Source organism: Thermobia domestica, chromosome 12 (assembly GCF_964235325.1).
Source record: "Thermobia domestica chromosome 12, izTheDome1.hap1.1, whole genome shotgun sequence".
Taxonomy (NCBI): domain Eukaryota; kingdom Metazoa; phylum Arthropoda; class Insecta; order Zygentoma; family Lepismatidae; genus Thermobia; species Thermobia domestica.
Genome location: NC_137465.1, coordinates 102,298,349 through 102,324,326, shown reverse-complemented (window position 1 = coordinate 102,324,326; position 25,978 = coordinate 102,298,349). Strand labels below are relative to the sequence as shown.

The 25,978-nt window shown below is 36.4% G+C and overlaps 1 protein-coding gene across 2 annotated transcripts in view; it reads left to right on the top strand.

Annotated features, from left to right (window-relative positions):
* The window catches only part of LOC145666558 (sphingomyelin phosphodiesterase 5-like), an 81,465-nt gene that overhangs the window by 34,125 nt on the left and 21,362 nt on the right, over window positions 1-25,978 (top strand). For both annotated transcript variants that reach the window (XM_081733895.1, XM_081733893.1), the window contains exons 2-4: window positions 528-1,419; window positions 12,736-12,848; window positions 20,597-20,813. In XM_081733895.1, coding sequence (XP_081590021.1) covers window positions 714-1,419; window positions 12,736-12,848; window positions 20,597-20,813 — 1,036 coding nt within the window. In that variant the 5' untranslated portion in view covers window positions 528-713. The remainder of the gene's footprint in view (window positions 1-527; window positions 1,420-12,735; window positions 12,849-20,596; window positions 20,814-25,978) is intronic.

Below are 25,978 nucleotides of genomic sequence, written 5' to 3'. Positions count from 1 at the left end.
TTCACCAGATCCGGTTTCGGTTTTTTTCAAAACCGGTTCCGTTTTTTCTAAAATTTGTCCTATTTCTGACCAGAATAGTGTTTCATTATTCTCCAAAAACCGATTCCGTTTCCACAGAAATAGAACCAGTTTTGGTGAAAATCGAACCGGTTTTGAAGAAAACCGAAACCGGTTTCAATGAAAAACCCAACCGGTTTTTGGAGAAAACCAAACCGGCTTCGATGAAAAACAGACGGGTTTTGGAGAACCGAAATGTCAGTTTTTCGGGTTTCGGTTTTTATAGAAACCAGTTTCCGGTTTTTAGGAAAACCGATTTTGTCCATCCCTAATTTATAGTCCATGACCATGTTTAACTAAAAATTGGCGGGCTAACCATTCAACGAGAGCTTAACAATAATAGTATATATATATATATATATATATATATATATATATATATTTGGAAATTTGTAATTGCACTATAATTTTAGTTCCGTCTTGGAACTTAACACGTGTGTTATTAACATAAATTTTTCTTTTCTTTTCAGGTGTTGAACCTATTAGCTGAATCCAGGCTAGAAGACGAACGAATTTCTTCAGTTTTATGTTTAGTGCACCGCCGAAACCTTGTGCTGACAATAGTACAATAGATGTTTACATGTCCACAAACCTACAATTTTGTATTTTTTAGTATGAAATGGTTAGCTTCTGGCTGTCGTAGTTCTTAGATAAATATGTATGTGTCCAATCGATATGGAAATCTCTTTGCAAAATATTTAGATCAAATTTCATACATATTGAATTTTTTGTGGGGTACAGCAGTAAGTCAGTTTCTGTCTTGTTATGTGTCGACCGTGACAGAAAAGCATTTTCCTCAGACAAAGCTGGTTGATTATTTTCTGTACGGACTTTTGTGGGGACTTCTAGTAATACTATTGTTGCCACTGGGAATACTAGGAATTATATTGTGGATTGTTTTGTGTACAGTTTTTCCCCAGGAGAAGTACATATATGTGAAGTTTCCGAAAGACGCTACTTCATCACAAGAAAAGGAAAATTTTTCAGATCGTACCAATGAGCAACCAAAAACGAAAAATATATTTACGTTTGCCTCGGCCAATGTTCTTCTGGCTCCTGAAATTATCTCTCGGTTGAACAATAATCGAGCAACGCACGCTAGGGCCTCCGAGATTGCAAGGAGGTTACTTAAACAAAATGAGGAGCTCTTAACTAATATCAAGACAGAAGAAGGAAAGGAAAGGACTCCCACGAAGGAAGATGCTATAGTGGATGAATTTCCTTTCATTGATTTTTTGTGCTTGCAAGAGGTTTGGGAACGCTTTTATGCTTCAATTCTTATGAAGCATCTCAGTAAAGAGTATCCTTATTTTATATATGACGTTGGAGAATATCAGATGAGAGTAAATTATTGTGCTCTAGGTAAGTGCAATACACTTCTATTAATGAATTGAATAGTAGTTTTTAAGATGTGCAGAATTATTTGTGGCTTACTTTGTGCCTTTGTACGAAAGCACACACAAGGTCAGCCACTTTTCTGATGAATGTGACGTGTAGCTCCTGTAAGTAGATATTTGTGTAAGAATTTATCTTTGAAAAACAAAATTTATTTTATTTATGTATTTTTTGATATTTAACACCTTTTTACCAGTCCCGATTCGTTAAATTTTATAGCCAGAAGTCGTCTGATAGCGGTAGGGAACTTGTTAATAGCACAGGCACATCGCGGAAGTCCGGTCGAACAACGCAGAGTAGTTTCAGTGCTGTTAGCTGTACTTCTGTGAGTACAGTGAAACGTCATGCAGTGTAGTGAGGGTATTGTAGCAACCTGACGGGAATTATCGGAATTTGAACATGAATTGTGGTTGGTGCTAGAAGAATTGGATATCCGATTTCGGAAGTCGTCCGGGTATTGAACTTTTCTCGCTCCGCAATGTCAAGGATGGCCGAATAAAGCATTGGAGGCATTACGACCCATCAGGAACAATGCAGTAGCCGCCCACATGTGCTGAATGACCACTACCGGCGACATCGGGGCAAACAGATGGACGTGGGCTGACAGTGTGGAGCAATGCAGGATGTCCCAGCAATGTGTCTTAGTGGTCAGTGAAGCGCAATTTGAACTTCATGGATATCATAGCCGCAAATCGACTTGACTGTCGCTACCGTACGAAACGTCATTTGGAGAGGGCAGAGGGCTAGTTTGAGAAACATATGCTTTTTAGTAAATTGTATACTAATATACTAATAAATAAATAAATAAATATAAAAAAAAAACACTTATGTCGTTGGACCATCATCAATAATTTCTACGCCAGGGCAACTAGAAGACACGTTCATCAAACACTCGTACCTACGTATATTACATGTCATTAGTTCTAACAAATCTTGGAAGTCAACATTCAGATGTGCTCCTTGTAACATAAGTTTGACATTTTGATGATAAACACACACATGAGAGCAAAGAAAGAAAAAAAATAATCTTCTCATAATTCCCAAGCAAACGCTGTGCCATCCATTGCACATTTTGTTTTTCAAAGCTGTATAAACTTTTATAGTCATGCACATCAGACTCTCTTCGAAGTTTGTACACTTTTCTTCTTGGCGACACATCCATAAATTTAGTCATTTCGACCCACTCTAACACACTGTGAGACAAGTGAACTAGGTATGAGGTGGTTCACAAAATTTTGAGATTAATCTCAGCTAGTTGAGATTATACTCAACTTTATGCATACGAAAAGTGAGAAATCACAGTTTGATTCATCAGTTCCGAGCATTTAGTCAGGTACCTGAGATTAAATTCAAATGACGTCACGTTGTCTCGGGTCTTTTTATGTAAATCATCCTTGGTCACTTCCTGGTTCCGTGTTATCTGCACAGACAAATATTGCTTTGTAATACGCTGGACAAAGACTTAAGTTCCACCTTTTTTTTTTCCTTTTCAGATGATTACGCGTTATTTCTGCACATCCTTTTATGACTTCTTTCTTTTTACCTTTATGATATTGAAGAGGATTGCAACACACTTGTCCGAAAAGATGATGATATTTAGCAAGAAACTTATTTTCGTGATACATACACACAGTTTGGATTTTTTTTCCTATTCTTAATTGTAAAAGTACTTCATGAGCCTCACTTAATTCACTCATTGGAGTTAAAAACGTCTACTTGCTTTCCCATATGTATTCTTATGACAGTCCTCTTGAACACATTGTCCGACAGTGTATTCTATTTTCATCTAATACACCCAATATTCAACACAAGTGTTCATCACAGAACACAGCACTGTACTGAGGTGGTATGAGCTGAATTCAGCGGTAGGCGTGTCCAAACTTTCCTTATAATGCTATTTCATATAAGTAGTGCAGTGCGATGTCATGTTTAGACTTGCAGTGACGTGCACGTTATTAGATTAATCACATGTTCTTGTTAGGACTTCTTTTATGCTTTGTTAGTAACTTCTATTTTACTGTTCTATGCAGTATGATCTCATCAGTTTTTGTAGCTCGACGTAGCAAATATAAAATTAATAAAATTTAGAAGTGACAAGCGCATGCCAGGATTTTGCAAACAAAAACCTTAAAGCAGAGATAATGGGTTCGTGGTCCGGGTTGCTTAACAAATGAAAACTTTTCAATTGGAAACAAATGATGTGAGAGGGTGAAAGAGAAAGAATGAACTTAGGATAGGTAAAAGCCTACATTTGCCTGGAACATTCGGTGATCCTCCATTGATGATTCTCTCAGTGTATTATTGTCCATCTTCAGGAAATAGAGTCGCTATGGACAGCTAAACAACTCAGAGCGGAAGCAACAAAATTTGGATAAACTTTAGCGTGGAATGACTCGGAGTACGAACGCTTCCTAATAATAGAATCATTGTTGGCGTTGATAAAAGAATACGCAACTATGTGCGTTACTCTTATAAACATGAGTAAAGTTTAAATGCCAAAAATCAAATGTCGCGTAGAGTTCTTATCAACATCACCGCCGTTGGTCAGCTCTGTCTAACGACGTATTGTCTCTGTAGTTTTGTTCCAAAGCATCGGTAATTGAATTCCTAGTTTAATGAATCGAAGGCAAGCCGATGAAATGTAGCAAGTGTAGGTAGGTTGCTGTCAGATAAGAGGAATGCAGACGAAGGGACAATCTGTATGTTTATTCATTAAAAAATTCATGAAAGGAAAGAGTCAGTACAAAATATTATTTTATGTTTGAACGTGTAAATGAACTATAACTTGTGCTGAAATAAATGGAAGTTAAAATATAATTTTAACACCGATCTGATAATGAAAATTCACTGTCCATGATTGCAAATAAATATTTGTCGTTTTCACAGATTTTCAGTCCAATGTGTAGAACTTGTTATTATTAATATTATTATTTAAATCACATCATTTAATGTGCTTTACACGATATATTCACAGTTCTAGTGATATTTAATTCCATTTTCACGTATTGTACGTGTTATAGCTGAAAGAAATACATGCCATTGCCCTGTATCTGGACATTATTTTATACGTTACTTTCTAACGTTACAGTGTGTATACCTACCAACTCTAAAACTCCGTGTTTTTTTTTTTTTTTTTTTTTTTTTTTTAATTATATACCATAAGTACGTTATGAACTAAAGGTCATTTAGCGTAAATTTCCGAACTTTTGCACTTCCCCACCAGAGATATTTAAGTGGAAACATTGGCAAACTTTCGTTTGTGGCCATATTTGCTGCCTTATAAAATCACTACTCATTTCTACAATCTCCATTTCGTCCACCGAAGTCCATATATGACATTTTTGGCATAACTCCTTCCCAGAGTTTTCAGGGCTTCAAAATGGTAATTTGGCTGATGCTCACTTGTAACCTGTGACATTATTTGAGACAGTTGAAATTGGAGTGGTAAAAAGTTTTTAGCACTGCATTAAAGATCACTTTACAAGTTTTCCACTGGTGTTTGTCTCATACCTATATCCCTTTTCATTTCTGAAATATTGTATTTCGCATGCATCTAGTTTTTCTCATGATTTGCTACACGTCATATCGGAAATATGGCCACAGTGAGCATACAAAATGGAACCCGATATTTCCAACCGTACCATAGTGTTTAAGAAACGTGTACCAATCAATATGTGTGCAAATTATCAGAATTTTTAAAAATGGTCGTTCAACTAGTTTGTGGTGAATCATTGGTTTTCGGTGGAATGACCCAACTAGTTTAAAAACTTCATTTGAAGAGTTCAGCTATTTTCTCGTTATGGTGAGAGAAACAACGTCGATTTGAGCGTCGAGAGTAAAATTTTGATAATATAAAATTTCTCCTTCCCGCCTTAAAAGCGAAATTTTCGAAAACTGAAATATGCATTCTATTTGTTTTTAGTTAGGAATACCGAATTTCACAGTCCAAACTCAAGCGAATCTTTACACTGGGCATTTTCTTAATAAATAGTGGAAAGTTATAGACCTTGTCTCCTTTTTTGCCTTTAGGTATGACTTTCGAAAACGCTGAAACACGTTTCCAGTTATTTTTAGTGAATAGTTCAAATGCAAATTTCACACTTCTGTCTTAAGAGAATCTTACATTTTCTGATTAAATGGTGGAAAAATTTAATATTATAGAAACTTTCCTCCTTTAGGTACGGAATTTGGAAAAACACTGGAACACATGCTCAGTTATTTTTAATGGTAAGTTTATATGCCGACTTAGATCTTCCTAACCTCAGGGATCTGCAAGACATACTACTCTTGGCCAATAAGTTGAACCTTTCTTTACCCCTGTTAGGATACGTATTTTCAAAAGTCTGTCCTTAACTCTTGCTTTCATGGCAAAAGGAGTATTTCGTTCAAATTTTACATTTCTACATATAGTAATATTGCTTGAGTGATGGTAAGGGAGTCATTTCTACTTTTTATACTTATAATAGAATAGATATACTCCAACTCCCCCTCCTCATTATTATTATTTCTTTTATTTACTTATTTTTGTGGTCAACTCAAATATTGGTACTTTAGGGATTATCAGTAGATTCTCTTTCGTTAAAAGATAGTTTTGAATGTTTGATAACACACAGTATTTATTGACCAGAACTGGGTTTTTCAATATTTTAGTGAGAAGCAACGTGGCCACTAGTGAGAAGGAGGGCACTGTCTCTGTGTGTGTGTGTGTATGGAAGGGGAAGGGTGGATAAGTTTTTGATTAGGATGGCCTGGCCCTTCTATAGTTACGCCACTGCTCATATAGCATATTTCACTGATTGCTGTCTTGTGTTGACTAATGAAGTAGTTCGAACTATCATTTAAAAACTTATATTAAAATTTATTTATAGTATGTAAGGCATTCATTTTTATACTGTCAAAAATTAGCATTACAAATAAATGACTGATTTTATATTATTCGTAATATATTTTTTTAAATGTACTAGGTATTATTCAGTTTCAAACATCGCGTGATTCAAAGACATTTCCACCCTCCCTCGAAGTAAATGCATTTAAAAATAAGAAAAAAGAATTTAAGTAAATGAACCGAAATAGTCTACATTAAAATACGATACGATACAAAAATATTCAAATATAACTTAAAAAATACAAAGAAAAAAGTGCCTGTGAAATTATTATTAATTACACTTCTGTAAAGTAACACTTCTCCAAACGGTCTTTCAAATTTCACTGTTATCCTTTGTAGAAAATGTTAGATAGATTAGAAGAGGAGGGCTCGAATGATCTCACCCAGGGGTAATCGAGGCGTTGTACAACATTCAAAGTTTTCTGGACTTTGTAGGCTAAAGCATTGTCGACTAACAAGCAGACAACTTTGCTGAATATGCCTCAACACTTTATCTTCAGAGAATTACTAAGTTTTTGGCAAGAGCCCGTGTAATAGTTCCCAATCACGCTATAATTGTAGGATAGGTAATCAGTGAAGATGATGTAACATGTAGATTTACAATGTAAAGTGGGATCCGAGCCATTGAATTCTCACCGAAAATCGAATCTAGATCTCTGGCACAGCCATGAAAATCCATCTCGTCATAATAAATTGATCTTTAACGCTCCATTATTGTTCTGTAAGTAAGAGACAATGAATGATGGATGGAACGATGTTGGATGGCGAGGAAAGGAGCAAGTATCGAAAAAACTCACTAACACTATGATATCCACCAAAATAGATCTCGTTGTTTAGGAACGAACCCATGATCAGAAATAATCTTTCTTTTAGTATCAATTCCGTTTCTATATTGTAATAAAACAAAATGGAAGTCCCTTGTCACAAGACAGCTTGCAATAGGGAAAATTGATTCAACCATTGCAAGAGAGAAGATAAATCTGAAAATTCTTAGTAAATGGTTAGGCGTATCAGATTGTAACATAATCCATGAAAGGTTTCCAATTAGTCTAAAGAACTTGCAGGTTTTGTTTGAGGCTGGTATCTCAGATCGCAATCTGATCGAAGCTGATATTGTGAAACGTGTGTGATACAAAGAAATGTGGGAGAAATGCGTGATACACAGAATTAATATTGAAAAGTTCAAAGATGATGAAATGAAAAATGAAACGTTCGGAAATTCAAACTAAAGTACAAGGTTGAGCCAAAAGTTATGCAATATTTCGATCACTTATTTTTTTTTTTACTTATTTAATTATTTTTTATTTTTATTTATATATTTATTTATTTGTGTGTTAAGTTACTGCAACAGCTGCGTAACACTCACAATAGAGATTATTGTGTTGCACAAAGCATACAGGTTTTAAATGGGTTTCTTGTACGTATTTACCCGTCTCTGTGTATGAGCTGGAGTCAATTCGTGAGGCATAATTCGGCAGTTCTAAATGCTTTTACCAGTCATGAATATGACGAACCATGCTGGCCTATGAGATACCGAACCCTATTCGTAACTCAGAGTATTAATCATCGGATTTGCCCCTGTGACGTCATAACTGACTGTTTTTGATGTACTATATTGTTGCTGATTTGTGAGGTCTTTGCAATCTGAGCTAAATTTCTTGAATCGTCTGGTTGCTGTACTGCGATCAACTTCCACTTCTCCTTTTTCACAACAAATGTTTCGGGTTTCTCAGTTCGAACCCATAAAGCAATGATTCCCGCATTACTTTGTTGCATCTTCGTGTGTTGTGACTTTCAAATCACATACAGAACGCAACCCTGTAAATCTGTTGATTTACTGATTTTTTGTAATCCCGTATTAGCGAACACTGATGAAAGCTTGAACTACTATGATCAGATTAGACACACTGCAATAGATGCACATATGCTACTATTGCGAAACTTATGACTCGATCTTGTATTTAAATTCAGAAGGAATAGCCAGTGGGAGCAGCCGAAACAATAAACTAGGGATGAAACCATAAGCTATCGAGATCAAAACAAAACTAAGACACTATTGACCATTCAACTGTAAAAATGTTGAAGAAAATTATGAAAAGGAGTGTATTGAAACAGAGAGAAAAAGTAATACCCAGGAAGGATAATAAAAAATAATGAATTACGAAGAACCAGTAAATCAAGAAAGATACCACAGAAGTAAATGTGAATAGACAGAGGAATAAAATTAGAGAAATATGAAGAAATCAGAGGTGCCCACAAGAAGAGGTTTATGAAGCGCATCATTTGAGGCGGACAAAAACTAGTTAGCAAATGAAAATTTTAGTCGAGTTTTCTCATAAATATTTCAGCGTTCGCGCCTTTGGCGTTTGGCGCCTGGGTTCGATTCCCGGTAAGAGCTCGTGTCGTTCGGATCCCAAGTTAAGCCGTAGGTCCACGTCGCGTATAGCCATGATGCTAAAAAATCCCAATACAACCAACACTTTTGATCAAGACTGTATCATAAGATATATTTGAAATATTGGAATCATTGGAAAAGTTTATAGATACTGTTTTTGTGGTAGCACATGTTAAGAGAGTTATACGAGGTGCGTCGTGAATATTGGTTGATTGATTGATTACTTGGTATTTAATGGGGAGGTCCATAACAAGGCTATTTGTCCTCGTCACGATAAAGCCAATGTTGGACATATTCTGTGCATTAAAAATTCAGAATAAAACTTTTAAAGAAGTTAAATTCACGTATAAACACTTCAAAAATAAAACATTAAAATAAAATGAAACTCAAACGGGACGTGAAAAGGCTAAAAAAAATAGTAAATAATAAAATATATAATTAGAATGTATGTCAAAAATAGTAATAATAGTAACACAACAAGGAATATATATAAATTAGAGGGCGTTAACTTTTCCAGCCTCAAATAAAAGTGAGAATACTGTCACTAAAGGCCACATTATCCTTTAAAACATGATCAAAATTTTTAGGTATCTCTAAATGTTCACTAATCTGAATATATATCTGAGATCTGAATATTCTGGACATTGTAGAAGAATATGTTAAATACTCTATGGGACAAAATAAACTTCACAATACAGACGGTTAGCGCCACACACTGTATGAGACGAGAATATCTAATACTCAAGAGTGTAAAGATCATTTCATCTTGGTGACTAGGACAACTTTTTCAATTACCCAAAATAGGTTTTACTGAGTGGAGTTAATTTTGGTTGGCCTGATTCCAATCCCCTTGCTAGTGGGAGCTCATCCGTTGGATGAAATAGCAACAGAGATCCGAGCACGGTAGAATGCTCCAGTGCAACATCTGCCAATACGGCGTTATTGTTTGCTGTCAACACGCTTTCTCCCTAATGTCGACACATAAGGAGAGTTATGCGAGATGCGTTATGGTCTTGGGAGGAATAGGTACCCCCCTGCACGTGTCACGCCTAACCTGCTCATTGCCGGACATGAATTAGTAGGAACATTTGTCATTTTTCATTGTAGAATGACCTCCCGAAGTGTCCCCCCTCAGTCCATAACCACCCTGTATAGATAAATATTATGAATGTAATATATCAGCGTTTTTAAATACAGAAAGTCGGTCCACATTTATGGAAACGAAGTGGAACGTCCGCCAGGGGCGCTAGAATCGCACAGACAGTAAGCACAGCAGAGCAATCAGAAACCAGTTGTGTGGAGGATTCGGTAGCAGGAAGTAAAGTGCTTCGAGTGTAAAATGCCTCTAAAAGTGACCCCTTTCTAGGAGGGGTACATCACCGCTCTTTCCGACATCGGATACAGTTACAGTGCAATTGTGAAACAGTGTTCGTCCAAGGGTTTTACCATTTCCAAGAAGGGTATTGCCAATGTACTCAAACGCAACAAAAATGTACAGCCAGAGGAAGCGGGTGTGCGCATAATGGCACGTAAACACCCCCGTCCCAAACTTATAATGCATGTGGTTCGACAAGTGCACAAGTGGTGACCCAGGAGAATCCGCCACCACAAAGAGACATTGCCAGGAGTGTTAGAAGATCCAAATCAACTGTGCAGATAATAATCAGGCAGGATTTACGCCTGCAAGTGAAGCATAAGCCATGTGTTCACACGCTCACAGCCAAACACATTCGGGAACGCAGGGTCCATTACAAACGGCTCTATGAACGGTATTTAGCGGGTGACAAATGGAAATATGTGGTCACGTTAGACGAGGCCTGGATGTATTTGTCAAACTCCAAACGGGTTCGAGCCATTTACTATCATCTCAAGGATGCCAAGGACCATGCCAATTGAGTCCACACGTGCCGCGAAAGTTTTCCCCGTGGCTTCATGGTGGTTGCAGGTTTTTGCCATAAAGGGAAACTTCCCCTGCATAGAGTTGCACAAAATGTGAAAATTAACGCAGCATACTATCAACATCACGTTCTGGGGCCATTATACCGGCAGCATATTCCGTCGCTGTATGGTGCTGAGGTGTCGAAAGTCTTCATTCATCAAGACAAAGCAGCCAGCCACATGGCTCGAACAACTGTGTCATACATGGCCCGCAAAGCGCGTGAAACTGGAATCCATGCTATCCCATATTCAGACATCCCTGTCAAGTCTTCCGACGCTGCACAAATGTACTTTTATGCTTTCGGGTGTTTGAAGCGAGCGATTTCCTTACGTCGCCCATGCACATTGACTGACTTGTGGAAAGTTTGCAAGGAGGAGTGGTCCAAACTTGATCAGATTTCTCTGAACAGAAGCCTACTCCAATGGAAACTTTGGTGTCGGGCTATAGTTTATAATCAGGGTCGTCATATCGAGCACAACCGCTGGTGGAAATACGGCTTTATGCCCTAGCATAGGGGACACAAAATCGTTTCCATAAATGTGGACCAACCTTCTGTAGATTTTTCCAGATTTCTTTAGGTTTAGCACACTGAAGGGTCAATTTAAATTTGTGTAGCAATTTACAAGGTTTGATAGCATTTTAGGCATCGAAGAAAAATAATTATATTTTTTATATATTTATTTTACTGTGTATGTGGACAAGAAATAATAAAAATAAACAAGTTTTTGAGTATCGTAAAAAGTACGATAGTGAAGGCATACCAGAGAAATAGTAATGACCTGTTTTTTTATTTTAGAAAAATGCTAACTACATCATTCTGCAGATTAAAGAAGAGGACATAGCAAAAAGAATATCCTGGGCTTATAAAATAACTAGATATGATATTTATGAACGGATTTCTGGCCAGAGCTTGAAACAACTACGAAGAACTGAAATCAAGAGCTAAAATATCGTGATTCTACTTGTGTTCTAGTTTCCGAAAAGTAAGGTTGCTTTCTAAAAGCCTATTAGGGCGCTGTATTTCAGGTACTAAAATGTTGAAGCACATGTTGCTTTGTCGTCAATTATATGCCTAGTCTCCAGTAATATGGTTCAGATACTTCTGTTTGTAGTGAAGTATATTCTGGATGATATTAGTCGGAGTTTCCACTGGGATTGCTGTACAGGCCATTCCGATTTTCTTTTTCAGTTCCGCTACTGAAGCTGATATTTTTTTCTTACCATATACTATTTTGTTCAGCGTCTCCAGAAGTAAAAATCATGTGGGGTAAATCGGGATTACGTGGAGATACATAAGCAAGCCTCTTCATCTTATCCATCGACCTAATATAATTTCATCCAAATAGGTAGGCCCATTTGATGAATGGATCGCATTACATCTTATAATATAGCCTCAGAAAAAGAAAGCGATCTGTGTAGCACCTTCAACACAGCCATAGCTATTTTGGAGCGGAACGCATATTTTTTAAAAGTGTGTACAGTTGTTTTAATACCCTTCTATAATTTTATAAAGTGTTGTTTGACCTTATTATACTCCGGAACATTGAGATTATACAGAACCGGGGGTATAGTGTTGAGTGGATTGTGTTTAAATCACAGAACACAGTGATAATTAAAATGTTTGTATGTATTTTACCTTGTTTTATTATCCGGGTTTCGGACTTATTGAAACTTTGAACAATGGAGCTTTAAATTTACAGGGGATCCGAAAAATTAATTTCTTTACGTGCTCTGTTAATTGGCATTAACGAACTTCAATAATGAAGCAATGGCCAAAGTAACGTTGAAATAAATCTACTGCAAAAACGAAGAAATAAAATTATAAGCACACTACATTCTTCAATCATTGTATCAACCCAGTTTTTAGTACATTTTGATAATTTTAGTTCGAAACAGATTTCAATGTAATAAGATTTGGCAACGTTACTAAAAGTGAGCAGTGCAGGTCAAACGACAATTCGGTTTCTGCCCACTATAGTATACATCTTCCAGTTACTTATAAAGGTTTATTCTCATCAATTGTAATTTTGTGATAATGTTAATACTGCTTCTCTTCTCTTGTAGGAAGTGGGTTAATGTTTGCCAGCAGGACCCCCATTCTAGAAGCTGATTTCAAAACATTTTCGAACCGAAAAAAACATGCTGTTTTTACTTCTTTAGGTGTGTTATGTATAAAGGTTAGTGTTTCTTAAAATTTCAAGCAGGTAATCATTGCATTTTCAGCTGTTATATATGTTCATAAATAGAGATGCAAGGGCTCGGAAAAAGCCAGGCTTTTTTGAAAAAAAAAAAAATCGGTTTTTCTGCTTCGCTTTTTTGCTTGGGAAATTTTGAGCTTTTTTTCAAAATTTTGCTTTAAATTGATAAAGCAGACTTTGTTTCGCTTCTCTACAGCACAAGAACTCATTTGATTAGTGGTTGATATAGATAATAATATAGAACCTCTAAACTAAACCATGCATTTCGAAAAGATTTTTTAAAATTCTTAACATATTTACATTATGAATTCCAAAGGATTAACCAATATATATATATACAGGTATATATATATATATATATATATATATATATATATAATAATTTTTTAACTTCTTATACACAAAAATAAGTACTTTTTGTTTAAAAAAAGGTACACAAATAACTAGCAAAATTGTATGTAGTATTTTTACTTTAAAATATCACACACCCTCTTTTTGAAACAAAAAATAAAACATGAGAGAAATACATTTATATGATAATCTTAAAAGTTGCACATCAGGAGCTTGGTTTCGGGTGGTTCTGTACATTCTTGAAATTTTTAAGTTTTAACTTTCATATACATTGTATGAATATTTCGAACAAATTTTTCATTCATTGATCACACACGTAATAATGTTACCACCTATCAGGTGCTTGGAAGCTGCAAAATCGGTAAAGTTCCGAATTCTGTAATGCACTGACTGTTCCTTAAGCTTGTTCAGAACCGGGAAAGTACCAAATTTTCTGTTAATGGATCATATGCGTAATAGACTGTTTATGTGATCGTGCGGTTTCCTAGACTTATAACCACCATCACGGTTTACCCAGTCCTGAAGGTTTCTGAATTTTTAACGATAGGAATTCAACATATCACATTTAAGAAGAGTGGAAAGAATCAATCACTGTTCCAATTCACAAGAAAGGCTACAAAATTGAACTTAATAATTATCGAGGCATTTCTTTTAACAAGATTCATTCCATACGCAGATGAAATTATTGGAGATTATCAGTGTGGATTTAGGGAAATCGATCAACTATCGACCAGATATTTACTATTCGATAAATACTCGAAAAGAGATGGGAATATGTTACCCAGTACATCAGCTGTTTATTGCTTTTAACTCGGATAGGAGGGAAACATTGTACAACATTCTTACAGAATTCGGAATACCGAAAAAGCTAGTTAGATTAATTAAAATGTATTCAAATGAATCCCAGAGTAAAGTCCGAGCAGAAAAATTCTTGTCCATGAGCTTCCACGTCGAGAATAGCCAGAAACAAGGGGATGCATTATCGCCATTATTGTTCAGCTTTGTTCCGGAGTACGCTATAAGGAAAATTAAAGATAGCAACCAGGCCTTAGAGCTGAATGGTATTCACCAAGTTACGGCGTATGTTGATGATGTAAATTTAATAGGGAATGATAGAACAATAGAAAGAAATGCAGAGTCCTTATTAAACGCTTGCAGCGACACTGGTTTAGAAGTAAATGCAGAGAAAACTAAAAACATGGAAGTTCACCGGGATCGTAATATGGCAAATTATGGATGCGTTAAAATATCAAATAATACTTTCGACAAAGTGAATACTTTCTAATATCTGGGATCAATATCACCAGACCAAAATCACATCCACAAAGAAATTAAATGTCGACTGAAATCAGGAAATTCGTGTTATTTATTCAATTAAAGTATTGTGTCGTTGCGAATTCTGTCGAGGAATTTAAAGCTTAAAATCTATAAAACGATAATCATGCCTGTTGTGTTTTATGGTTATGAAACATGGTCGCGTGAGGGAAGAACGCAGACTGAAAGTATTTTAAAATAAAATCCTGAGACGAATATTTGGACCCAAGAGGAACAGGAATGAGGGAAACTTCATAACGAAGAACTGCATAATTTATACGGTTTACCAAACATCGTTACGGTCATCAAGTCTAGGAGGCTCAGGTGGGCAGATCATGCAGCCAGAATGGAAGAAGGTAGGAATGCTTTCAAAGTTGTAACTGGAAATCCAATTGGAAAACGTCCATTAGGAAGACTTAGGTGCAGATGGGAGGACAATATTAAAATGGATCTCGCAGAAATAGGAATACAAAATAAAAACTGGATTCAGTTGGCTAAGGATTGAAGTCAGTGGAGAGCTTTTGTGAACGGGGCGTTGAACCTTCGGATTCCATAGGCCATAAAGAGAGAGAATATATTTAAGTTAAGCACAACAACCATGAGTGAGTGGTTAGCTTTTGCGCTTCTATCGGGAAGTCCGGGATTCAACCCCGCATTCGACCATTTTGACAAAAGTTTTTCTTAATTGTATCTGTGAATGTAGAGATAATGCGTGTATTATGAGTTCTCGCCGACTTCTGTTATTACTAATTACCAGCAGTGATGGATTTGCGAAGGGGGTTAGGGTGAGGATGTTTTACGGGTGAAGCTTGTACCCCGAAATTACAGAATTTCTAAAACAAACGAAATATTTGTTATGCCTTTAGTCATAAACTTCTCAAAGAAAAATTTGGTATTTTTAGAAAAACTAAACATTAATAAGAAAAACCCCTCCCAAAATACTTTTCTAAACCCGCCACTGATTATCAGTATAAAATGGTCTTCAGGGTTGTATCCGGAAGGTTATTGCTGAATATACAAACAAAACGAAATATTAGTTATGCTTGTGCTCTAAACTCCCAAATAAAAATTCGGAAATTTTAGAAAAAACAAACATTAAGCAGAGAAACACCTCCCAAAATACTTTTCTGAATCCGCTATTGATTATTTGTATAAAATGGTATTCAAGTTTGTATCCGGAAGATTATTGCTAAATCATTGCACAGCTACAGTATAACAAAAATGTGGAAGTACGCTTTGACAGATATACTGACAAACGTACGCTCTGACAGATATATTGAAAAACGTAAGTTTAACTTATGTGCTAGAAGCTAGAGTAGGCCTACTAATCTCTAGGAAATGAAACACGGATGACTAAAAAGAAATGTAGAAAAGAAAAAATGTCGATAACTCATAAGTTAAAATACAGTTAAATATCTACAGTTGCCCTCAAATACTACGTACTTTATGTTTACTTTAATTCATAAAACATTTATTCCATCCATTATGAGGGTGAATTCCAGAGCGAAATATAGCATTTAGGTCATGAAATCTTATTTAACTTTAGAGTATAATATAAGAAAGCTATTTAAATAGAAAAATCATGAAAATGAAAAAAGCCAAAATTTCCAAAATTCTCGTTTTTTTTTTTTTCCAAAAAAGCATGTGCAAAAAACCATCGATTCAAAAAAGCCGGCTTTTTTTGCATCTCTATTCATAAATATATTTCTTCTCATTTCTGTTCATAAATATATTTCTTCTCACTTCCTTTTTCTTTTAAAGCGTACTCAGTCTTCTACGTCTACCCCTTTCTCCAACGTATTCATTTGATACAATATTTTTCATCATACATTTGTTAACTTCGCCCTTTGCGAGAGATTCTTCTGTGTAGTATTATAACAAATAAATAAATGTATAATAATTATATTATGTTCGCCAACGTTTCGTTTGAGCTATATAGACGAGCCTTTCCTCGTATTGACTTGAACGATTGAAAGGACTTTTTTTTCTTTTCTTTTTCTTTCTTTTTTTTTTTGTTATGACTTGTATTTATTCTGAGAAACATGTGCCTCAATACTGATACTAGGCATCTTTTTCCTTGTCCCCCCTCCTCCTTGATGCATAACACATATAACCGTAGTTTAACAAAAGTATAAATACTAAAACTAATTATAAATGTAACAATATAAAATATATATAAATAACATTGGAGAAGAAAATAAATTTAAAGAAAGAGTAAACCAACATAGGGACAATGTGAGGCTGAAGAGAGAGAAAAATGGTATTTACAAACACTGTAAGAAAACGAGTTTTAAGGTAGATTGGAAAAGTGACCAAGAACTGGAATGAGATAATAGAACAATAATAAGAAAATGGAAAGAAACAAAGTGAATAAAGGAAAGAAGAAGTGACAAATGAATGAATTGGACTGTTGATTCATGAGCTGTAGGATAATGTGTTGGAACAAATCGAAGAAAGAGAACTGGTCGAGGTTTATTTCTATGTACTTTAATATACATCATCATAATCATAGGTTTTCTGCCATTATTGGCAGGTCATTTGCCACAACTAAGAAGCTTCCATGCTCCACTGTCTTCAGCTGACCTCTTCGTCTTCACGTATTTTTCTTTTTTGATAGCGTCCATGAATTTGGTAGCCTTTGTCTCCCTTCCTCTCTTTCCTGCCAATAGCACGTCCCTCACGATACAGTTCCTTTAGCCAATGTCCTAATCAGTTTCTATATCTTTTTCAATAATATCTAAAATTATCCTTTTCTTCCCTACCATTTCTAACATCCTGTCATTCGTTTTCAGCTCGACCCAATTAATTCTTCTCCACACCCTGGGGCCGCGGTGACTCAGTGGTAGAGCGTTCACCTCTGGTTGTTGGGGTCCCGGGTTCGATCCCAGCCCCCGCCAAGTGAAGTTTGTGGTGGACAAACACCGTGTGCGTGGGTTTTCTCGGGGCTCTCCCGTTTCCTCCCACTTTCTTCATTCCACCATTTCATTCATCACTCATCATCACCGTCTCCTTTAGCCCAACCGGCATAACCGTGGAACGTAAAACTTAAAGATTTCATTTCATTTTTTCTTCTCCACACCCACATTTCGAAAGCTTCCAGTCATTTTTCATCACGTTTGCGTAATTTTCATGTTTCTGCCCCATACAGTACAATACTCCACATAAAGCATTTTATGAGTCTTTTTCTAAACTCTTTATTCAAGGTCCCACAAAATAGACTTTTCTTCCTCCTAAAGGCTTTCTTCGCCATTGCTATCCTTGATTTTTATTTCACGTTTGTACTTCATATCATTACTAACAATACTACCCAGGTATATGTAATTTGTGTCATCGAACATCTGCATATGGAAAGTCAAATATCTATATGAGTGTGAAATTGTGTGAAACAAACCACCTGCCTATATAAAAGATAGATGAGTATGTTTCTGTTTAAGTATGGCACATAAAGATAGCTGAGTATGGCTGAGTCCTGCTGGAGGCTCCAGTTCTGTCCATTGCAGAGTGTGGTGAGATTCTTGATTAGTTTCTCAAGCACTGTCTCCTGGTACACTTTGGCTGACGTTTCGTTCCCCTTCTCACAGAAATGGATCTCCGTTGTGCCCTCATCGCTCACACCCACCACACTATGACTGAAACAGGATACTGACCCCTCTGGATCCTCGAGAGGATGTGGCATATATTCTGTAATTTCGGGCATTGAAACTCTCCTCAACACTGAAAATCTTTTCATCATTGAAAAGGATTCAACAATGCCCATTTGCTACGTGACGCTTAAGCAAACGCTTTGCTTTTAGGAGCATTTTGCGTTTTAGTTCATTTGACAGATATCCTTTGCGCTGTCTGTAAGCATGCAGTCCTAGGTGCAAGACCGACATTTTCGATATCTTTAGCTCACGAGTCATAATTGGCTGTTTCCTAACTGGATTGCGTTGGACACGCGCCGCCACTGCTTTCACAAGTTCCAATGTTTGTACTGTGCGTGGTCTTCCTTGCCGTGGGCGGGGTGATCTTCCACAGTTCCAGTCTCAACAAAACGGTGGATGGTGCAGTAAACGAATTTTTTACTAATTTGCAACTTCTGGAAGGTTTAGAAAATTTCTTCTGGTGATTTGTCTGCCTTGTGCAACGCTATTACGGACATATGATTTTCATTCGTTCCATTCCATCTTGAATAGTTACAACTAACACCTTTACACTTTTTCAGTTCATCCAGCAATGACTCACGCTTCGCGATACCGTTCTTGACGTCGCTCGCTTGTATGGGCGGAAGTATAGCCACCCTCAAAATTTGGGACAGTATTTATGGTATGTACTAATATATATATAACTTACAGACAATAAATGTAAAGACTAGAGCACTGCATGGAGAAGTAGTAGTTCCCGCTACTTACTGATAACATCTCGTTTCCCTTGTAAACACTTGCTTATCGACTAAGGAAAATAAAATAAAAAATCATGCGCTCTAAAAGTAACTACTGTACTACTCTATTTCGTAGTATTTAACATGCCAGTTAGTAAGTGTCAAAATGGAAAGATAGCAGCACTGATAGGAGATAAATTCTTGTAAGGTTTTTGTTCATAACAACCCAAGTTCTGTTCCTGTCTGCAGTCTTCATTCCACGTACGGACAAAGGAAAACGAATACACTAGAAGGTAACTGCGAATAAATTGTGGAACTTTACACTGCTTGGTAAGATACAGGAGTTGGGTAAAAAAAAAATCTAAAACGTTTGCAAAAGTGTGAAAACCATACCTAGTATGTGTGGGGCCTCCTTTTGTGTCCAAAACAGCTTGGATCCGATGTGGAATGGACGTATACAGCTCCTGAATCGTGGTGAGTGGAATTTTGTATCATTGTTCCTCCAAAACATGCTCCAGTTCCTTAAGGGATGCTGGTGGAGGGTAATGAGACCGAACACGCCTTTCTAACTCAGACCACAATGGCTCAATGATGTTCAGATCTGGTGACTGTGGGACCCAGGAGAGGTGTGATAGCTCCTGGTCATGCTCCTCAAACCATGATTTCACCGTTTTTGCAGCGTGACAGGGTGCCAAATCATCTTGGTAAATGCCATCACCATCAGGGAACAATATTTAGGCCATGGGTAGAACCTGGTCTCCCAAAATGGCCTCATACGCCTTAGCATTCATCATTCCATGCAGGGCTATGATGGGACCTGCAGAAAACCGCGATATCACTGCCCATACTGTAACAGAACCACCCCCATGCTTTACAGTTGGGAGCAGACAGTCTGTATCATAGGCTTGCGACGGTGTTCTCCATACTTAAACACGACCGGTTGTCGGAAACAAGGTGAAGGTCGATTAATCGGACCACATTATGTGTTTCCACTGCTCATGAGTCCACGCCTTGTGGTCCTTGCACCACTGGATGCCTCTTCGCATTTACTACTGTGACCAGGGGTTTGGCGATAACGGCCCTGCCATGAATTTTCATTTTATAAAGTTCCTGTCGCACTGTTTTCGATGAAACAGGGTTCTGTAGGCCGGAATTGAGTTCAGACGTAATTTTCAATTGCAGTGGTCTTCTTTTTAGCTGCTACAATCTGTTTTAATGCCCTCCGGTCCCTATCTGACAGGATTGTCTTTCGACCACTGTTGTGCTTTGCAGACGTCGTTTGCCCTCGTGACATTGGACACAGTGCCCTTCGATACCCCCACAATGTTCGCCACTGTTGCCACTGAAGCTCCAACCAGACGGGCACCAACGATCATGCCTCTTTGGAGGTATGTCAGGTCGCCCATTTGCCGCACCACTTTCACCCCACGACACTCTCAGGTGAACGGGTTACTGCTGACGGAAGAGGAAGGTCCACATGATACATTGAAAAAAAAAAACGATCGGCAACCGCAACACGCGTTGTACAGTGGAGGACCAAACTTAGTGTCCTGTATGAAGTGTTTTTAGATTTTTTTGTCTACCCCTGTATATACATAACACTTAGAATTGATTACAGGATAAATGCCGATTTTTGTTTACCCGACTCACTTTATATAGTTTGTATCATAGTTGTAATTATGAAAATTTATTTCCATTACAGGTGTTGTTGGATTATGAAAAGTCGGGAAGTAGGAACGTAGGGTACATTTCTACATTACACACCCAAGCTTTTCAGGAGAAGAACCCTGTGATAATGGATGAATTATCAGAAACTTTAAAATATGTAACACAATTTCGCGAGAAAACTCTTCAGAAAGGAGATGTTGTAAATTTTGATGTGATATGTGGAGATATCAATGCAGACAATATGTCTCCAGGTATAAGTAGTTCCGTTTCATATATTACTAAAAGTATAAAGTTACTAATATTATCACATCACTTGTTACTATTATACAATTTTTACCTGGAAAATATGAATATTTTCGTTCCAAGTGTAATAGTAATTTATTTATTACATATTTCAGCTAGCCGGACCAGATTGTCAAACGTATAAGGGCTATATAAATCGTACTTAAATCTTTGTGTGGGCCATATCTAAAAAACTGGTTTTGTTCACTTAGTTAAGAAACATTCTTAAAAATGATTTGAATGGCAGTGAAAAATTAAAGAAATTAGGAATATAACTTTTATCTTTATTAAAATCATTTCGTTCCATTTTATTCTATATATTATGAATATGTCGTATGGTATTTGATGCGGACAAATACATATATATGTCAATTTTCAAAATTATTTACTGGTGTAGTTCATTTGCAAATTTAGTTATATGCAAGAGTCTTCAAATATTTATATTTTATCTTTCTGCAAGACTCCTCAAATATTTCTATTTTATCTGACTTTATCATTCTGCCAATAATCTTACCAACAAGCAGATGGATTGAACATGTACAACCACCATTTTCCTCTACTAGCGAACATTATTATGAACAGGGGGCCGCGGTGGCTCAATGGTAGAGCGTTCACCTCTGGTTCTTGGGGTCCCGGGTTCAAACCCTGCTTCCGCCAAGTGAACTTTGTGATGGACAAACACCGTGTGCGTGGGTTTTCTCGGGGTTCTCCCGTTTCCTCCCACTTTCTTCATTCCACCATTTCATTCATCTCTCATCATCACCGTCTCCTTTAGCCTAACCGGCATAACTGTGGGATGTAAAACTAAAAAAATTTCATTTCATTATTATGAACAGATTTGAAGCAAAAATTCTCAGCTAAAGTAGGCGTAAATTTCGTACATGTTTCCATTATGTATACATTAATCATCTACAAAAGAGGAAAATTTCTCTGTTTTATTAGAAGAGTTAAACAACATACACACCAAATAAAGTTCGCCGTAGAATAGAATCCAGTTGTTGCAGTTTTTTTTTTCTTTTTTTTTTTGTCTGGCCATTTCAAGAAACAACAAATTTTTCCACATATCTTTTGAAGAAATCTAACACTTGTCGTTATTTCTCACACACATAAAGCAACAAAAATAAAATCAATGTCTATGGTGCTTCGAGTTACAGCTAACAACTCTATTCAAAGTTTTCAGCAACAATTAAGAAATATTTTTGAGCTGGATCTGAAAAATGGATACGACCAAAACACATTATAAAAAAGGAAAAGGAAGCTCATACCATCTTAAAAAAGAATAGAACATCTAATAAAACAAATAACAACAGAAATGAGTAGTCTTACTTCTGTAGCCCGGTTTAACATTCAGAATAAATCTATATTATAAAATTGAAAGTGACTATGTTTGTGACTCTTAATCTCTTGAACCGCCCGACCGATTTCGATCAAATTTTCAACGTAGATGCGGTTCTGGCTTTTTTTTTTTTTTGTTTCTTTTTAGCCTGGGAGTGTTTTTAGCTATTTACTTTGACGGTACAACTTAGGGGTGGGGAGGGGGGATATAGAAAAAATAAATAAAACTTAATGAGTCTTGAACCACCTGACCGATCTTGATCAAATTTTCAATGTAGATGAGGTTCGGGACTGGGATGATTTTTATCATTTCACTTTGACAGTAGATCTTAAGTGCGGGGGAGGGTAGGAAGGGAAATATATGAAAATAAATAAACTTAATAACTCTTGAACCACCCGACTGATCTCGATCAAACTTTCAACATAGATAAGGTTCAGGCCTGGGATGTTTTCGTTATTTCACTTTTACGGTGGAACCTAGGGGAGGGGGAGATATATGTTAAAAGAATAAAAATAAAACTGCCCGTCTTCGTGACGTCATCACGCTTTAACCGCAGGACCGATCTTAATCAAATTTTAAATGTGGATGAAGTTCGGACTTGGGGTGTTTTTTTTATCACATTACTTTGGCAATAGAACTTAGGGGAGGAGGTAGGAGGGGCAGATAAATAAAACTTAACAACTCTTGAAAAACCGGACCGATCTCGATCAAATTTTCAACATAGATGAGGTTCGGGCCTGGGATGGTATTTATCTATTCACTTTGATAATGGAACTTAGGGGAGGAGGTAGGAGGGGCAGATAAATAAAACTTAGTAACTCTTGAACCACCGGACCGATCTTCATCAAATTTTCAACCTAGATTAAGTTCGAACATGAGATGATTTTTGTCATATCAGTTTGACGATGTAAGTTAAAGGAGGGGAAATACATTTACAAGTGATCGAATCTATAGTTTTTGAGGTCACTGAGATGAACAGTGACACTTCTGATGCCATTTAAATCCAAATTCAGCCCCACAAAAATTGTGGGACGGGAGATATATATATATATATATATATAATCTAAATTACCAATATCAGTGTCGAATTCATGCTTTTCGGCGTCGGTGAGATGAACAGTGACACTTTTGATGCCGTAGCCCGCAACATGGGGAGGAGAGGGGATAATCGAAAATGACCAATATCAAGGAGCGCTTTAGTAATAGTAAAAAGTGACTGACTATCGAAACATATTATTATTTTTTCTTAATTTAGCCCAGCGAAGCGGGGAATTGATGCTAGTAAATATATAAAATTAAAAAAATGGAAAAGGAAAAGACTTGAAGTTGCCACAAAATTGACCGGCAATCTAGAAGAAAAAAAAAAAACAGCTGGATACAAAAACTGCTTCAAGGATAACTATCGCAAAAAGGCGGAATGTGAATATTCAGAAACGAATATTGGCATGATAAAACGAAACATTGAAACTATGATCAAGGAACAAATCCGAGATACTAAGAATAATGATACAGCTGTTTCAGGTCTACCCAAACATAACACATCAACTCCACCAACTATGTGATGAAAGAAATCATTGTTGCTCAAATCCTTCATTGAAAGAAACGAAAAACAAAAGAAACAAAAGTTAAGTCACATACAGAATTTAAGTTTACCTAAATTATTTAAGTTACATAATGTCTATTCCATAGCCACGTTTTCACCCTTATAAACGTTCAGTACGCAAATATGAGGTTTTCAAAAATTTGTGAACTTCGTAATTCCTTGGTTTGTCTTCAGTATTCAGCTTGTCCTGGCAATGAATAGTAGAATAATGTTTACATCATCAGAAGATCAAAATAGCAGACATGTAGTTGCTATATAAATGAAAATTATTATGGAGATTTAGAGTACTGTCGTTTATGGTGCTATCAATTTCGTGGAATTATTCATTTTTTATTTATTTATTTTTTTTTAATTATTTTTTCCCTTAATTTTGTGTAGATGTTATGTGTAATATATAAAATTATCTTCAAGAAAACTAGTCGTATCGTCCAAGGTAGATTCACGTTTATTTCATGTTTTTAGAAAATATTGTAAAGTTTCCAATATATATATATATATATATATGGCCCATTTCATCTCAGATCGTACTGTGATAGCCAAATGTGTACCCCATGACCATTTTGAATTCTTATGAAAAAAAATACATATTAAAGATGGACATGACCAGAATACAGAAACAAAATAGTTTTGGTCTCTGATGATTTGCAACAGTGTTGCAGACACTTAAAAAATCACCAAAGATACTTACTTTTGCAGCAAAATGAGGAATTGGCGTTTGAAGGTATTATTAAGAAAGTATAAAAAGTACCAGAAACCTTTTTTTGTTTTTTATTTTATACTATGTTTTCAACTCTTCCAAACCATACCAAACACAGACATTAGAGGTGTAACATAAACCGTAACAAATTTGTTGAACTTGGAAAAATTTTTGTTGTGCACATATTTCGGATATTTCCTGAGCCTAAATGAAAACACACAAGATTTATTTTATGCTAGGAATAAGTACTATGGAAACATGACATTACAGTAAAAATATTATTTCCTTCCTATCTGTACACCACAAGTGAGAATTTAGCATGAAAAAAGTGAAAAATTTCAAAATTGAACTATTTTCAAAAATTAATATCTCAAAAACCCATCTTGAATTGTCATAAAAATTACACAAAGCATGCATGCAACATTGTTCTCCAATTCTGTGAAGACAGACTTGGTAATATTTTCCTGTGAAGAGAGAGAGGAATTTTTATATTGCACCTTACACAAGTTGTGAAGTAATAATAAAGTAGTGAACAAAGTGTGGGATTGGCAACACTGCTTTTGATTTAAATTTCACATCCATGGTGTTATGTCACCATAGTAAAAATGTAAGTAAATATATTGACCAAGAACAGGTTCAGTAATTACTAAGATTTATTTTATGTAAACACTCATCAGTGTATCACAGTTGTGCGAAAACGTCTTCTGTAAGCTTTAGTTGGGTTGCTGGAAATTTGTGTAGACAAGGAGAGCGTCCAGTTGGAATAAGGGAATCCATCTTGAGTAGTACACTTCTTCCGGAAATTCTATAGAAATTTTGCACTGAAGGCCATTATAAACCAGTTGAAGTACCATGTGGAGTCATAAGTGAGATCGTAACATCTTCCAGTTTGAATGATACGTGCGTTATTTGTCCCACCCACCACTGATTGTCTAATACAGATGATACAAAATCACGTACACACAAATCCATCACAGTATACCAGGGCTGGATTAACCCATCTGGAGACCCTGGGCTAGAAAAAAGTGTGGCCCCTGCTGACTTCTCCAAATACATTTCTGTGAATACAGTAGGAAAGTTAAGAGAATATGTTTCATATTTTTGGTCATATTTGATTTTATGATGATGATTGTATTTTCATGATTCTTTTTAGATAGCTAGTTGAGATTTTGATCAGAGTGGAGGCCCGGGGCTATAGGCCCCCTAAGCCTCTCCCTTAATCCGGCCCTGCAGTATACGAAACTAAAAATAAGAGGTTTCTTTGTGTGAGCAGCAGTTCTGGCAATGGAAAGTTCATGTGATGCAATCCAAAAGTGGCTGGACTGAATTCCAGTCACCGGTTTCACATTCACGTACTCTTTCCTTTTAATTGAACGATATTCTTCGACAGTACACTTGTCTAAAAACAGAAATGTTGTATTCTTCATGAATGTAGAGAGAATTTCAACGAATTCTCTTGCATCTCTAATTGCATCAACAGGCTATGTTGCTGATTAAA